The sequence below is a fragment of the Oncorhynchus gorbuscha genome, linkage group LG15 (genome assembly GCF_021184085.1).
Source record: "Oncorhynchus gorbuscha isolate QuinsamMale2020 ecotype Even-year linkage group LG15, OgorEven_v1.0, whole genome shotgun sequence".
Classification (NCBI taxonomy): domain Eukaryota; kingdom Metazoa; phylum Chordata; class Actinopteri; order Salmoniformes; family Salmonidae; genus Oncorhynchus; species Oncorhynchus gorbuscha.
Window position 1 is genome coordinate 71677644 of NC_060187.1, and position 18030 is coordinate 71695673.

Here is an 18030-nt window from a genome sequence, read left to right on the forward strand (position 1 = left end):
CATTAATATGGAGTTGGTCCCCCATTTGCTGCTATAACAGCCTCCATTCTTATGGGAAGACATTCCACAATAAAATTAGTGAAGTCGGGGAATGATGTTGGGATATTAGGCCTGGCTCGCAGTCGGCATTCCAATTCATCCCATAGGTGTTTGATGGGGTTGATGTCAGAACTTTGTGCAAGCCAATCAAGTTCTTCTTCCACACCAATCTTGATGAACTTTGTGCACGGGGTATTGTCATGCTGAAACAGGAAAGGGCCTTCCCCAAACTGCTGCCACAAAGTTGGAAGCACAGAAACATCTAGAATGTCAGTGTATGCTGTAGCATTAAGATTTCCCTTCACTGAAACTAAAGGGCCTAGGCCGAACAATGAAATACAGCCCAGATCATTATTCCTCCTACACCAAACTTTACAGTTGTCACTAAGCATTCAGGTAGGTAGCGTTCGCCTGGCATCCCCAAACCCAGATTCATCCTTCAGGACTGCCAGATGGTGAAGCGTGCTGCTTTAGAGTCCAACGGCAGTGAGCTTTACACCACTCCAGAAGATGCTTGACATTGCTCATGGTGATCTTAGACTTGTTAAGTCATTAAAATGTTAAACATTTTACTTTAAAATAAAAAATGTATTAGGAAATATGTCAGATTGAGCATAATTATGATCTTGGTTTATAAAATATATACAAAGCGAAAACATACTCACAGATATTACAGCAACTTAAAAAAGGCTCATTAAATCAGATTTCACAAAAATACACAGACAATGTGCAGAAAGTTAAGCTCCACTCAGTGCCACGTCTCCAACCGCAAACTAAATATTAGACTTCTTCAAACTTCTTAATTGTGTGAAAAACATAACATTCTCAAACTGTAAATAATTTTCAATCAGAACCTAAAATGAATGAATAAAAACTGCATTTAATAATTATAGGCAAAGGTTTTGATTTAGATGAATCATGATGATAGACCGGTCTTGATGTATAGGTGTGTGTGTCTGCTCTCTAAGCTAAAGCAATCAGCAGGACAGGATGGTAGTCAGCCCAAAGAGGATGGAGCAGAGTAGAGCCATCTGAACAACTCTTCTCTCTCACACAGGTTTCTGGTTTACTCATTTTCAAACTTGCTGTATGGGTGGTCAGAGTCAGGGACAAGACCTGTAAAAACAAATACAGAGAGAGAGAGAAATAAAAAGGAAAGATGGGGAACATTGAAAAACAGTGATTAGAAGCTGTTGCGTTATGACCGAGCTGTGTAGGGGTTGTACAGAGGCTACCTGGAGCATAGAGATCCTATTAAATTACTAGAGACATTAACCCTCAAAGTTCCAGAATGTGGTCAAAATAGCAACCATTAACCATCAGGGAAAAATGCAAACGAGTCTAATTGGAATGAATGGCAGTAGAGGTATAATCCTGATATGTGATATCAGAAATTGTGTTATAGAATTGCCTCCCTAAAATACCTTCATAATAATACAGTTTACATTGGGTTTTATACAAATGTTATGTTTAAATAGCCTCTAAAATATATGCAAACAGACCATAAATGTCAAATGTTTTGTTATCTTGGAAAACTATATGATATTTGTATTTTTTATTTTTTTATTTAACTAGGCAAGACGGCCTACCCCGGCCAAACCTGGAAGACGCTGGTTTGGCCGGGGACCCTATGGTACTCCCAATTACGGCCGGATGTGATACAGCCTGGATTCGAACCAGGGACTGTAGTGACGCCTCTTGCACTGAGATGCAGTGCCTTAGACCGCAGTGCCTTAGCCCTGCAGTGCCTTAGGCCTATTGATACAATCAGTACTTGTTGCATTTACAACTTGTCTAAGTCCGATCGATCATCAACTGATTTCAGCCAGTATATGGCTGTGGATTGACTGCATTGTTTGAACGGAATGTTGGCAAATTGGTGGTTAAGTTAAAACCCGAATGGAATCATTCCTCTAAAACAGCCTGGCTAGCTAGCTAACAAACAAACAAACATACAGTGCAGATAAATTCTTCATATTCATTATTTTACACACTAACACAGCACTGGCAAACCATGGTTGACCAACTCCCTGATAAGATGGCTAACATTTTTCCCATCATAAGAAGGTTCATGTTCATCATGGTATTATATAGTGGGCTCCAAAATTACTGGCATTGTACAAACAATACTTAAAAAAATATAAACAATACAATTATAGGGATAAACTCAAAATACCAACATGTGAGAAATACTGTACTTTATTAATGTTTCAATGGAACCCACCAAAATCATACAATTATTTAATACAAAATACATTCCACCAAAATCAAGGTTTCATAATTATTGGCACTCCTCATTTAGTACTTAGTGACACCACCTCTGGCAAGGATAACAGCATGGTCTTTTCCTGTAATTTTTGACAAGGTTAAGGAACACATTTGGAGGGATTTTAGACCATTCCTCTATGCAGATCCTTTCAAGATCCTTCACATTCTTGGGTTTGTGCTTATCAACTGCCCTCTTCAACTCAGTCCACAGTGTTTGATTGGATTGAGGTCTGGCGACAGATGGCCATGGCAGAACATTGATTTTGTTGTCACAGAACCATCTGTGTGGATCTTGAGGTATGTTTTGGGTCATTGTCTTGTTGGAAAGTCCACATACGGCCATGTCCCAGCCTTCTGGCAGAGGCAACCAGATTGTCAGCCAAAATTGCCTGGTACTTGGTGGAATTCATTATGCCATCAATCTTAACCAGTACCTCTGGACATCTGGAATTAAACAGCCCCAAAACATCACTGACCCACCACCATACTTCACCGTGAGTATGAGGTGCCTCTCCTTGTATGCATCTCTGTTCTGACGCCAAACATGCCGATGCTGTATCTGACCAAAACGAGCACCTTCTTCAAATCATAATTTAAATGATGCTTTACAAACAAAGCGCTTGCGTCTGTGTCTTGGGGTCATTAAGGGCTTTCTTCTGGCAACCCTTCCAAAGAGCCTGTGGTTGTGGCGGTGGCGTCTGTTGGTGTTTTTTGAAACCTGGTGACCCCAAGACGCCACCAAGGCCTGCAATTCTTTCACAGTGATTCTTGGGGATTTTGTTGCTTCTCTCACCATCCTCCTCCCTATCCTGGGGGGCAAAATGCATTTGTTTCCTCTACCCGTGAGGTTTTCAACTGTTCCATTTCTTTAGATTTTTAAAAATAATTGCCCTGACAGTGCGCCGTGGTATATTCAATCATTTGTGGATCTTCTTGTAGCCATTACCAGGTTTACGAAGGTCTACGACCATCTGTCCTTTTGAACTGCCAGTTCTTTTCTTAATGGTGTTGAATGACAAAGGGATATTGCATGCGTGTAACTTCATTTTTATACCCTAGTGAAAAAAGAACTGATGTAATGGCTCAATATACAATATAAGGGAACACTAAAATAACACATCCTAGATCTGAATGAAATATTCTTATTAAATACTTTTTCCTTTACATAGTTGAATGTGCTAACAACAAAATCACACAAAAATTATCAATGGAAATCAAATTTTTCAACCCATGGAGGTCTGGATTTGGAGTGACACTCAAAATTAAAGTGGAAAACCACACTACAGGCCGATCCAACTTTGATGTAATGTCCTTAAAACAATTCAAGATGAGGCTCAGTAGTGTGTGTGGCCTCCACGTGCCTGTATGACCTCCCTACAATGCCTGGGCATGCTCCTGATGAGGTGGCGGATGGTCTCCTGAGGGATCTCCTCCCAGACCTTGACTACAACATCCGCCAACTCCTGGAGAGTCTGTGGTGCAACGTGGCGTTGGTGGATGGAGCGAGACATGATGTCCCAGATATGCTCAATTGGATTCAGGTCTGGGGGAACGGGCGGGCCAGTCCATAGCATCAATGCTTTCCTCTTGCAGGAACTGCTGACACACTCCAGCCACATGAGGTCTAGCATTGTCTTGCATTAGGAGGAACCCAGGGCCAACCGCACCAGCATATGGTCTCAAGGGCTCTGAGGATCTCATCTCGGTACCTAATGGCAGTCAGGCTACCTCTGGCGACCACATGGAGGGCTGTGCAGCCCCCCAAAGAATTGCCACCCCACACCATGACTGACCCACTGCCAAACATGCTGGAGGATGTTGCAGGCAGCAGAACGTTCTCCACCTGCTCAGTGTGAACTTGCTTTCATCTGTGAAGAGCACAGGGCGCCAGTGGCGAATTTGCCAATCTTGGTGTTCTCTGGCAAATGCCTAAAGGTCCTGCACGGTGTTGGGCTGTTAGCACAACCCCCATCTGTGGACATCGGGCCCTCATACCACCCTCATGGAGTCTGTTTCTGACCGTTTGAGCAGACACATGCACATTTCTGGCCTGCTGGAGGTAATTTTGCACAAAGGCGGAGGTAGCGGTCCTGCTGCTGGGTTGTTGCCCTCCTACGGCCTCCTCCACGTCTCCTGATGTACTGGCCTGTCTCCTGGTAGCGCCTCCATGCTCTGGACACTACGCTGACAGACACAGTAAACCTTCTTGCCACAGCTCACATTGATGTTCCATCCTGGATGAGCTGCACTACCTGAGCCACTTGTGTGGGTTGTAGACTCAGTCTCATGCTACCACTAGAGTGAAAGCACCGCCAGCATTCAGAAGTGACCAAAACATCATCCAGGAAGCATAGGAACTGAGAAGTGGTCTGTGGTTACCACCTGCAGAACCACTCCTTTATTGGGGGTGTCTTGCTAATTGCCTATAATTTCCACCTGTTGTCTATTCCATTTGCACAACAGCATGTGAAATTTATTGTCAATCAGTGTTGCTTCCTAAGTGGACAGTTTGATTTCACAGAAGTGTGATTGACTTGGGAGTTACATTATATTGTTTAAGTGTTCCCTTTATTTTTTTGAGCAGTGTAGTTCCTTAACACGTAGATAAACCAGGAATTAATTTCCACTTAAGTTTAATTTTGGTAGATGATAATTACAATAATATTTAATGGTGCCATTAATTGTGAAACCTTGATTTGGAGGACATTGATATTTAATTAAAATCAATAAATTAATTTTGTTGGGTTCCATTGAAACATTAATAAAGTACAGTATTTTTCACATGTTGGAATTTTGAGTTTACCTCCATAACTATATTGTTTACATTTTTTTGAAGTATTGTTTGTCCATTGCCAATTAGGGGTGCCAGTAATTTTGGAGCCCACTATAGTTACATTGTCTAGGGGTTGTACAGAGGGGGGATTGTAAAGCGGCTGCCAAGCGGGGTTGTACAGCGGCTGCCAAGCCAAGCGGGGTTGTACAGCGGCTGCCAAGCCAAGGGGGGTTGTACAGCGGCTGCCAAGCCAAGCGGGGTTGTACAGCGGCTGCCAAGCCAAGGGGGTTGTACAGCGGCTGCCAAGCCAAGGGGGGTTGTACAGCGGCTGCCAAGCCAAGGGGGTTGTACAGCGGCTGCCAAGCCAAGGGGGTTGTACAGCGGCTGCCAAGCCAAGGGGGTTGTACAGCGGCTGCCAAGCCAAGGGGGGTTGTACAGCGGCTGCCAAGCCAAGCGGGGTTGTACAGCGGCTGCCAAGCCAAGCGGGGTTGTACAGCGGCTGCCAAGCCAAGCGGGGTTGTACAGCGGCTGCCAAGCCAAGCGGGGTTGTACAGCGGCTGCCAAGCCAAGCGGGGTTGTACAGCGGCTGCCAAGCCAAGCGGCTGCCAAGTTGCGGGTTGTACAGCGGCTGCCAAGCCAAGCGGGGTTGTACAGCGGCTGCCAAGCCAAGCGGGGTTGTACAGCGGCTGCCAAGCCCGGGGTTGTAAGCCAAGCGGGGTTGTACAGCGGCTGCCAAGCCAAGGGGGTTGTACAGCGGCTGCCAAGCCAAGGGGGGTTGTACAGCGGCTGCCAAGCCAAGGGGGTTGTACAGCGGCTGCCAAGCCAAGGGGGTTGTACAGCGGCTGCCAAGCCAAGGGGGGTTGTACAGAGGCTGCCAAGGGGGATTGTACAGAGGCTGCCAAGGGGGGGGGGATTGTACAGAGGCTGCCAAGGGGGGGGTTGTACAGAGGCTGCCAAGGGGGGGGTTGTACAGAGGCTGCCAAGGGGGGTTGTACAGAGGCTGCCAAGGGGGGTTGTACAGAGGCTGCCAAGGGGGTTGTATAGAGGCTGTCGAGATGATGGGAATGTGGTGCAGGTCACTAGGTGTTGTTTGATCTCTGAGGATTGACTGAGTGAAAGACACACACACACACACACACACACACACACACACACACACACACACACACACACACACACACACACACACACACACACACACACACACACACACACACACACACACACACACACACACACACACACCTTGTTTGAGTAGCAGACAAAATGCCAAGCAGTCCCTAATGTATATAGACTTCAGTAAGCAGGGGGCATGTGAAGGAGACCACCATCCATCACTCTGTCATGTTGTCCATAAAGAAATTCACAATTTATGTGGAACTGCAACCAATAGCAGAGACATTAACACACACACACACACCTCGAGAACGTGAAGGCAATGAATGGAAAGAGCTCAAACTTGACAACACATCAATAACAGAGAAACATTCACTAGGAATAGTCACTTTTCAGAGAGCTCTAGAGTTATGCTACCCCCCTCTCACACTTAACCAGAAGCAGATGTCTTCATATACACCCCCCCTCTCTTCAGTCCCAGGGTCAGAGGCCTAGCATAGAGCAGAGGTTACAGTACCAGACTCCAGAGACACTGTCCTGCTTGTCTCATAACTCACATAATTCATATAGACTGACTAAGGACTGAAAAATGCCGACGACTTTCCCAAAAATCCTAGGTTTTCCAAAAACCTCAGTTGGACAATTCCTGGAATAAGGAGGGAATAAGCAGGAAGTCCAGAGATCCCACCCGCATTTCGGTCAACCCTGGGACTGACTGCAGTGCTCATATCTCCCATCATTCCTATTCACTCCAGGGAGCCTTCTGCCCTACAGACTGCTGTTCATTCCTAGTCACCTCACTGCTCCCCCCACTCTCATACACTGTCTGACATACTGAATAAACCAGCTAACCGAGCCTTACGGGTTGTTACAGTATTCAGAATCAAGATATGACCTGAGACCGAGTTGGCCTGTGTTTCTGTATCAATGTTTCAACATGGGGATCTATGTGTGTTGTGCTGACCTGTACTAACATGCAGACGGTAATGAGATGCCCAGTATCTGACATCCAAAGTGTGACGCATTGTGTAAGAATTGATTTCGAGAGACTTGAGGTAGAGTAACCAATATGTGGGCTGCGTTGGCTTGCTTTGGGACACGTTCACTACGCTGAATAATGCATTAACGTGACCGAGGATGGAAATTCAATAAGCAACACCCTAGAAAATATGGAAATGGACAGCCCTATGGATAGAGGACAATGAACGCTGAATGCTCGTCCCATTACGCCCAAGTTAAGCACATCAGGTCACAGAACAGTAAGAGGCTTGTAAATGTCTCAGAAGACTTTCATATCAGGTGAAAAAGAGCAAGGTCATTGGATCAGGTCATATATATAAGGAAGTGTAACTTGGGTCTAATTGCATAAGAGGTTAGAGGCAGTCCTTGGTTCATATTAGATACAAGATAAGTTGCTAGTAAAAAGTGGAGACCTACCATTGTATACATGTATGTAGTTCTGTCCTTGAGCTGTTCTGTATCACGTTTCATGTTTTGTGTGGACCCCAGGAAGAGTAGCTGATGCTATGGCAGTTAATGTGGATCCTAATAAAATAGGTAAAATAATCATACGTACCATACTTCTTGCGGATGTCATCATGCCTCACCTTCCTCTCCACCTTCCTGTCAGAGTAGAGGACAACGCTAGTCATGTTCTAACAGTAACATGACAATAAGCAACACTGGAACATGTAATAAACCGCTAACAGAAGAACACAGCGCAGGATAATGAACATTAGGAAATGAAGGATTTATAAATTCTTCTCAGTCAGTACTTCTGGGTAATGTAGGATTTATAAAGTCTCCTCAGTCAGTACTTCTGGGTAATGTAGGATTTATAAAATCTTCTCAGTCAGTACTTCTGGGTAATGTAGGATTTATAGTCTTCTCAGTCAGTACTTCTGGGTAATGTAGGATTTATAAAATCTTCTCAGTCAGTACTTCTGGGTAATGTAGGATTTATAGTCTTCTCAGTCAGTACTTCTGGGTAATGTAGGATTTATAAAGTCTCCTCAGTCAGTACTTCTGGGTAATGTAGGATTTATAAAGTCTTCTCAGTCAGTACTTCTGGGTAATGTAGGATTTATAAAGTCTTCTCAGTCAGTACTTCTGGGTAATGTAGGATTTATAAAGTCTTCTCAGTCAGTACTTCTGGGTAATGTAGGATTTATAAAGTCTTCTCATTCAGTACTTCTGGGTAATGAAGGAGATTGTGAATACAAGCCTCATACTTTATAAACCACCAGTCAGTGAGCACTGTTACATGCACACAATTATTGCAGATAGTCAGATTAATATAATAGTTTGTTTAAAATGTTGACATGTTTTGCAAGAAGAACGATTTCCCAAATAATCCTGTTTACATGGACACGTCTGAACGGGACTTTTAATAAATGCAGAAAATAGCCAATCAAAATATCAAAATTATACCACAGCGACCATGTTATTTTTTCGAAGCCTATTTGATTCCGAGTTAGGACATATAAAGTTTGTATGTGAAAATGATTTCTAAGATGCATACTTTCAGTTTTTCCAAACTCACTTCACTCGTGTACAAGAGGGAGGCTTGTGCTACCGGTGCTGGTAAATGTGCAGATCAATTACACCGATGGAACACAGATTAAACTGTTTACATGTCCTAATAATTCCAGATTGCTTAGAAAACTAGGTGTTATAATCTGTGTATGCTTACTTCAATTTAAACCTTACGCTGATTAAGCTAAGCAGACTAAGGTGTTTACATGACTATTGCCATACTAGGCCTACTGCCATAATCACTTTAATATCCAATTATTATTGTGCATGTAAACGTACTCAGTCAGTGGGTGTTTCTGCTAAACTTGTTACATATTGTTTCACACTGCTGCTTTTAGCACCTCAGCTTTCTCACCAGTGACACTTCACAGTTGCTGCACCATAGTCCCCCAGCCTCCTCAGAGGAGCCCCGCTTAATGGAAGACCTTTGCCCAAGCTGCAAATACCTTTTCAAGTCCATTTACGGACTGCAGTAGCGGAGATATCAAATATGGTTGTCAAAAGCAATACATAACAAAAGTGGCATCTATATCTGTCCTCTACAAACAAAAAGTTGACTCCACCCTCCATCTTGCTGAACGAAGCTGCCATGCCTTAAAGTGGCAGCATTAAGCATTTAGACATCTGACATTATTTAAGGCGGCTTTAGCGTCATTGTTTACCTCCCCATGGCCCCTGATAGAGGCTCGTAAACAACAAGACGCTGTGTTTTACACCGACATGGCCAGCAGTAGGTGAAATACGAGCACAGGGCAGGCTGAGGAGCCTGCCATCCAGCCATCGCTCTAACTTTATGGGGGACACGAAGGAGGCAGGTAGGGGAGGTGGTTGTGATTGTTTTGTTGGCCCCTCCAGGGACGTAAATTCACTGGGTCCCCAGTGGCAGTCCCACACAAAGACAGACAGTGTAAATCAGTCTGAGCTCTTTAATGCCAGGTAGTGATCTTGGGAGCAGCAATCAGTAGAGGCAGACAGGCTGACAACACAGGGAGCAGAGAGGAGCAGAGGCTGTCCTAACCACAGACTACCATCTGTCTCCCCCACCTCCCTCCCTCTCAGCTGACTGACTCCCACATAACCATGCACGAAGGCAACAAGTGGGAGGGGAGGAGGGAGGGTGAGCAACCGGAAGAAAATGAAAAAGAGCGAGAGGGTTGAATACAATCTCAAAGACTCAAGTGCACTCGGTCTTTCTAAACTCGCTCTCCACCGCTGTCTTAGACCTCCGTAAAACCCTTGGTTTGATAGGGAGTCGGGACAAACTTAACCTATACCCTGTGTTATTTCAATGGGACATTCTCCAACATAGAGATACAGTAAAAGTCTGGAGTTTTGATGGTGGGGATGTGATAACTTATGTCTGTTTAGTTGTTCTGTAGAATGTTCCCCATCTGTGGCTCAGATGACAGAGGGCTCAGAGCTCTTAGCTGTGCCCTAACCTCTCCATCTGCAGACTCTGGGGATGTGCTGTAAACATGCTGTAATCTCTCTAGAGGCTCCCTCCTCTCCCATGGTGCCTAAAACAGGCCTGTGTCCCCTCTGTTCCCATCAGAACACCAACACTGTCTATGTAGGTCAGTACACTAACACAGACTATAGTGGTTTGATCCACATCGGGAACTGACTGAGTGAATATACTCTACATTCCTTGGCTTGATAGAAGAAAGGTTCACAGAGGCGGATTTAATTCAGAAACACACAGTGAGCCTAGACTCCCCAGTACACCACATGATAAACTTACTGTTACCGACAGTCTTTCTCGTTAAACAACACATCAGGCGATCCTCGGTGGACGACAGGTGGGAAACAATTGAAAGAAAGGCTGAAACATTTATGTAAACGGAGGGGGGTTCCAGACCAGCTTTAGTACACCGTGATTCAGTGTAGGAGGAAGTGTGGCTCAAAATCCCATTACTACCACTACACTACAAGATGTAGTAGCATGTTCTATCCTCACCACACCTATGACCTCATTATCATCTGCTGAGGACAAAGGACAAAGAACACACACACACACACACACACACACACACACACACACACACACACACACACACACACACACACACACACACACACACACACACACACACACACACACACACACACACACACACACACACACACACACACACACACACACACCTTCTGGAGACGGTTCTGCTTGAAGAGCCATAGGAACAGCTCACCAACTGTTCAAATCCCCAACCCTGACAGAGAACGTCTCTATAGATGATCACCAACAGAGTAGAAAACTCTGAATCTGACTAGGTAGCTGTGGGAAGTGCTTGCATCATTTAAACGGATACAAGCACCTCCCCAAAAATCGAAGCAACTAACAGTGTGGGCTCACACAAATAACGGTGTTGATAAAATGGGGCATCTTTTCGTAGTGGTTTGAAAGCCAGTGTGAAGCAGAGGGTGTGATAACTAATGAATCCGTACCGTTCATCAGCACGCTGTCTGATCTCCTCTCTCCTCCTGACAAACCTCTCCTCATCTCTGTCTGGCCTGGTGAGACAGAAACATCACGGTTTACAGACAGAGACACACGAGCACAGACTGGTCTTATGAACACTGTCCTTGTACAGTATATGATATACTTTGTCTCCAAGTGGAAATGAGACCTAGTATTCCTTGTCAACAATAACACTGCAAGTTCTGTTGTATTGCTCTTCACTTTGCATAGATGCTGCCAACAAGAAGTAATCCTGTATCCTGTCATTCTGCTGCTTGTGTTTAACACAAAAAGTAAGGCTGCTGTTGTGTGAGCTTGGAAAGGGGAGAGGTTCTGACAGGTGAGAGGTTCTGCTGGGGAAACGAGAGAGGTGTCATCTTTGTTAATTGGATGTAATCTTAAAATGGAACAAATAACTTTGCCAATATATGCAGAGGCATTCCAATGATTGGGAGGTGAGAAATATGAATAGAGAATAGAATTTCATTTCGGACAGACATGTTGTTTCATCTTCACGGCCTTCATGTTTAGTTAGGATAGATGATTGAGCTGCACAGAGCGGGTGCATTTAAAATGGCTGCCAATCAGGGTGTCAGGCCAGAAAGCACTTGATTGACATGCTGTTTTAAAACATTCCGCTATGTAGTGACAGTTTCTTCTTCCTCCCTCCTAGAATCACATAATAAGCAGGACAAGATCACCATCTAGGACTGTACCTACCGGTTTTAATAAAAGGGTATAATCACTGTACATGGATGGTGCACATGAATAGAGATTTGCATTTTGAATAATTTCATGTTGGATGTAACAACGGCTATGAAAAATATCAGCACATTTATTAGGAGTCTGATATGGTTAGAGTGGAGGTTTTCCTAGGATAATGATCAAGAATGACTGATAAAGCCATTGCCATTCTTTGCAAGTATCCCTTAATATTAGGCGAGAAAGGGCAATTCTGTGACATCACTTCCTGTATTACCCTGATTGACGTTTCTTGCAGCAACAGCAACAGCAGCAACAGACTGCAATGCTGATGATGATGGTCCCGCCTAACACTGCCATGGCAATGATCAGAGCCTCGAAGTTCACTGGAACAGAGAACAGGTCAAAGGTCAAGATATGAACAAATAACAACATGCTTCAAGTTTATTCAATTTTTAAGTGAATTTCACACACGTTCACAACACTATCCTTTATCAAGGATAAAGAGAACATTTCATTATTCATGTGATTATGCATTTATTCTATCATAATGACTAATAAACCCATGAGGAATCAAACAAATTCAAATGAGGGGTATAAAGACTGCACTGATGTTGATTGGTAGAGAAAGTCAGATATGAAGTGTTATTTAATTAGCCTGAGCAGTACCAGACTGTGATTGAGTGATATGAAAAGCTCAGCTTGGCACTCAGACCACTATTCGACAATGAATCTTTGTTAGACATTACTGCCACCTGCTGGTGTGTTTTTGAAATTACAAGTGCGGTTTTATTTTTGTAGATTTTTGTACTTCCTCGATTTAGTTTGGACAAAATAAATGTTGGTCAAGAATTGCTGCATAATATTCTTCTTACCTTTGGGTTTTGAATGCATGAGTCACAAGTTGAGAAGGATTTAAACTGATTAGTAACTCATTTGGACAAATATGGTTGTTTCCAGATTCTCATGTCATAAAACATTGTATTCTTAATTAAATATGCCAATGTGTGTCAGGGAATTTTTTTCACAAAACAAAATAATATATCTCTTCTTTAATTATTAAAATGATCATAACAACAGTGTGGAATATGTGTTATTCCTTATTATTTAGCCCTGGTATCTAACCCCATGGTTGTGCTCAGAAACCAGCTAGAAACCACATGCTGTTGTCATCTGTGGCCCAGAGGCCTGTGATCAGAGCCCCTGCAAGCAGCTTCAGCAGGCAGCCCCAGTGTGAGTGTGGATCAGTCAGTAGAGGGGCTCTTTAATCAACACAGAACAGCCAGAGGGGGCAGGCTGACTGACATATACTAGGCCTGAATGAGCCATGGCCTGTTCACCCTGCTACCATCTAGTAGAAGGCGGAGACAGTACAGGTGCATCAAAGCTGGGACCGAGACACAGCCATTAAACTAACTGTTTTAAAGTCCCTGAGCAGTTTCCTTCCTCTCTAGAAGCTGAGTTAAAAAGAATGCCTGTATCTTTGTAGTGATTGGGTATATTGATACACCACCCAAAGTGTAATTAATAACTTCAACATGTTCAAAGGGATATTCAAAGAAATGTTTACTTTTTTACCCGTCTACCAATAGGTGCCCTTCTTTGCGAGGCATTGGAAAACCTCCCTGGTCTTTGTGGTTGAATCTGTGTTTGAAATTCACTGCTCGACTGAGAGACCATACAGATAATTGTATGTGTGGGGTACAGAGATGAGGTGGTCCTTCAAATAACATGTTAAACACTATAATTACACTGACATAATGGAATATTGTGTGTAGGCCAGTGACAAAATCTCTGTCTTTAACAAACACAACCAAATGTAGAAAAAGTCAAGGGGCGTGAATACTTTCTCCGTGGCCCGGTTATGAGGAACACCACCCAGCTCATGAAAATGATTAGCTCCTACAGAGAGTGAGTTACGTGGCCGTGGCTGACTATATTATGCAGGCAGACGCATTCCGTTACTGTTTGAGCGTTAGAATGGGCAAAACGAGTGACCTAAGCGACTTTGAGCTTGGTATGATCATCGGTGCCAAGCGCACCCTTTTCCAGTATCTCAGAAACTGGCCAGCCTCCTGGACTTTACAGGCACAGTAGTGTCTAGGAATGGTGTGAAAAACATCATCCAGTCAGCGATAGTCCTGTGGGTGAAAACAGCTCGTTGATGAGCGAGGTCAAAGGAGAATGGCAAGAATTGTGCTGGCGAACAAGCGGGACACAAACAGGCAAATAACGGCACAGTTCAAAAATGGCGTGCAGAACTCTTCGGTCCTTGTCACGGATTGGCTATTGCAGCAGACGACCACACCTGGTTCCACTCCTATCAACTAAAAAGAAGAAGAAGCGGCTCCAGTGGGAACACGAGCAGTACATGACCTCATCCTGCCTGGTGTCAGCGGTATAGGCTGCTGGTGGTGTAATGGTGTGGGGAATGTTTTCCTGGCACACGTTAGGTCCGGTGATACCAATTGACACCTTGTAGAATCCATGCCCCGAAAAATGTAGACTCCACCAACCACAATCGGATGTACTATTCTGTATTAATCTGACTGTTGCTATATTGACCTTAACAGACACCCAACTAAGCATGTGGTCCGCCATGGGCTGATGTGGGTGGAGGGCGGGCTTTTGTTCTAGCAAAGTAGTAACACGCTTGATTATACTAATTCATGTCTAAATCGAACACTGCAATAAGTTGATTAGAATTAAAGCCTGCACCCACATCAGGAGTTCTAATGGGAGGTCACATCAAGTAAAACTTAATTTCACTCACCCCAACACACTCCCCATCGTGCCTGTGACAGTTTACACACTGCAGGCGGAGGCAGAATGTAGCTCACTGGGTAGTCTGTGCAGGTGTCGTTGGTCATGCACCACAGGCACTGAGAAAAGACAAGACACTCATCATTAGCCTAATACTTCAATTCTCAAAGAGTTGATATGCGTAGGATCACCTATTCCCAGCTTTCACCCATGTCCTTAACTGTGTCCATCAATTTGATGTATTTCTATTAGTTGTGGGGGGGTGGGGAATTGATAATTACATAGAGTTATTCTTTTTTATGATATATCATACATACTGCATCGTTTTGACAATATCACATATACTTCTGTGCTAGTTGGCTGTACCTATACCAAAACCCCAGTATCTTTATACCAAAACCCCAGTATCTTTATACCAAAACCCCAGTATCTTGATACCAAAACCCCAGTATCTTTATACCAAAACCCCAGTATCTTTCCTTCAAAGATTGTTTTCCATATGTTTTAATCGGTAGTCAATTTGTTGACAGTACTTGTATTTCCATGACTGCTCAAACGTGTTGTTTTCCCGTGGTTCTCGTCCCTCTGCAGCAGACATATGGTGCGCAATATGTTTGGAACATCGAATCGCAATACATATAGAATAATGAGAATCATAATATATGTCGTATCGCTATCTAAGTATCGTGATAATATCGTATAGTTAGTTCCCTGCTCTAATTTATATTGAGTAATTTAAAATAGATTCAGACAGAGTAACGTTACTTGCAATGATGTGACCCTTGTACAAAATGGTACAAATGTACAAAAAAAGACATTATTGAACATAGACCGAGTGATAACGTAAACTTGGTAGCGAAGGCTATACAGACTATAATGCTTTACAAATAGGAAGTGTTACATAATATTCTACTTACCTTTGGGTTTTGAGTGCATGAGTCACAAGTTGAGAAGGCTTTGCAAGCTGAAATGAAAGGAAATGTGTGTTCTTATTTGAATTCAGTAAATCTTAGCTGTGCTCTGCTAAAAAAATAGGCTAAATCGCCATACTGTCTACAATTGTGCATTTCACACCAACTCAAAGTTGATGATTTTTGCTCACCTAGCAAGCTAACGTTAGCTGATGACGCATTTCACTTTTATAGTTAGCTAGCTAGCCATCGAGACCTTGGAAGCGATATAATACAAACAAATAAATGTAACGAGCAATGACAATACTGAATGCTGTTGATACATGTCTTAACAAAAAATGTAGGAATAGTATCTTACACTTCAATGGCGTTGGCGTAGTACTAGTGTGACATTCTGCTCGGCTAACGAGGACATAAGTTACAGCCACAACAACAAGCAATGAGCTCATGATTCCCCTCTCTGTTTTATTCATGTTATGATGCTATTTTGAATGACCCTATCTAGCTACACCTTTCACTTTCTAAAGCAAGCAAAAACGTAACTCACGATGTTGCCAAGCGCGTTCTAGCTAATAATCTAAACAAACGATGGAGTTACTTCCTGGTTCTCTTCTAGGTTGAAGATACTTTCCATAAAAGGGCGAAAAAGCACATACTGACACCTAGTGCAGGGCGCAGTACAAGCGAGAGTGCTCACATTATCCACCAGGTTGCGGTACAACACCATCAGTCTGGTACCTGCAGAGGAAAAAAATACCAATTGCCATTGTCATAAATTATCAGGGTAACTATCAAACCAGTTTCCCATTGAGGGTGAGATCTCATTTCCGTCGTCAGATCTAATATGCTTCTGTGGTTAGACTCCATGCCAATAAAGCCTTTTGTAATTTAATTGAGCGAGATGAAGGTCATATGTATCTAATTCGAGTCTAATCTGGGTGACTTTCCCACTTTGCATCTGGCCACTGACGCATTCACCACAGTGGTGAATTGACAGGTTAACTGTCGATCCCAACTCATGGTGGTAATGATGCAAGGCTCTCCTTGGAGCTCCCTCCCACCTGGCTATCTAGCAAGGGTTCTGGGGTTATATGTGCTACAGTAAAGAGAACAAAACTAGCACCTGCCACATTCATCTGTGCTACACTAGAGATAACAAAACTAGCACCTGCCACATTCATTATTCCTACAAGGTCGACGCCCTAACAACAATGGCAAAAGATAATTGCTTTAATATGTAGAGCCAAAAAGCTTTAGATCATTTAAACCAGGCCTAATTCTAGAATGAATTGGTGTCTAATAGCTATCAATTGCCTTGTAATAACATGTTTTGAATGAATAAACTCTCCAATGCCTATAAATAATTATGGATTTGATTACAATATCTTTGAGTGAAATACATCGCTGATCAATATACAGTCAAGACAATAATTATTGGCCCCCTTGATAAAGATCAGCCAAAAATAGTATATCAAATAAATAAATCATACAAATACTGAGATATAGAGAATGCATTTTTAAAAATATATTATTTCATACTATTGCTCATGGGAAAACTGTTTAACAAATCATTTGTAAAAAATAAAAAAAATATAAGGGTCAAAATTATTAGCACCTGAGTTTTCAATACTCTGAGCATTTTTCTAAAATGTTTTGTTAGATTGGAGAACATGTTGGGAGGGATCTTAGACCATTCCTCCATACAGAATGGTCAGATGACATGATAATAGAGCTCTTTGGCCACACACACCAGTGTGGCTTTGTGGGCATTGAAAAACAGAAACATGCAGAAATGTACCTGATATCTACAGTAAAGTATGGCGGTGTGTCTTTGATGTTTTGAGGCTATTTTGCTTCCACTGGTCCTGTGGAACCTGTTAAGGTCGACGGCATTATGAACTTTACCAAGTAGCCTACCAGGACATTTTATGAAAAAACCTGGTTGCCTCAGCCAGGAAGATGTACAGTTGAAGTCGGAAGTTTACATGCACTTAGGCTGGAGTCATTAAAACTTGTTTTTCAACCACTCCACAAATTTCTTGTTAACAAACTATAGTTTTGGCAAATCGGTTAGGACATCTACTTTGTCCATGACACAAGTAATTTTTCCAACAATTGTTTACAGACAGATTATTTAACTTAAAATTAATTGAATCACAAGCAGAAGTTTACATACACTAAGTTGACTGTGCCTTTAAACAGCTTGGACAATTCCAGAAAATGATGTCATGGCTTTAGTGTCACGTTCTGCCCTTAGTTATTTTGTTATGTCTTTGTTTTAAGTATGGTCAGGGCGTGAGTTGGGTGGGTTGTCTATGTTCTTTTTTCTATGATTTGGGATTTCTGTGTTTGGCCTGGTATGGTTCTCAATCAGAGGCAGCTGTCAATCGTTGTCCCTGATTGAGAACCATACTTAGGTAGCCTGGTTTCACTTTTGAGTTGTGGATGCTTATTTTCTGTTCTGT

At 42.9% G+C, this 18030-nt stretch overlaps 1 protein-coding gene across 1 annotated transcript; it reads right to left on the minus strand.

The window, feature by feature from the left end:
- Window positions 1–642: 642 nt before the first annotated feature.
- LOC123997945 (pituitary tumor-transforming gene 1 protein-interacting protein-like) lies at window positions 643–16256 on the minus strand. The gene is made up of 7 exons (XM_046302686.1): window positions 15924–16256; window positions 15572–15618; window positions 14665–14773; window positions 12169–12277; window positions 11177–11242; window positions 7773–7819; window positions 643–1155 (listed from the first exon to the last, which is right to left on the minus strand). The coding sequence occupies exons 1-7, from the start codon at window positions 16036–16038 to the stop codon at window positions 1106–1108; spliced, it is 543 nt and encodes a 180-aa protein (XP_046158642.1). The 5' UTR covers window positions 16039–16256; the 3' UTR covers window positions 643–1105.
- Window positions 16257–18030: the final 1774 nt, after the last annotated feature.

Excerpts from the sequence above, each read along its gene's own strand:
- LOC123997945 (XM_046302686.1), bottom strand. The coding sequence starts at position 16,038 with ATGAATAAAACAGAGAGGGGAATCATGAGCTCATTGCTTGTTGTTGTG. Across the intron at positions 11,243-12,168 it reads TGCAAGAAACGTCAATCAGG|GCCAGACAGAGATGAGGAGA; the intron begins GTAATACAGGAA and ends CTGTCTCACCAG. Across the intron at positions 7,820-11,176 it reads AGACAGCGTGCTGATGAACG|GAAGGTGGAGAGGAAGGTGA; the intron begins GTACGGATTCAT and ends CTACTCTGACAG.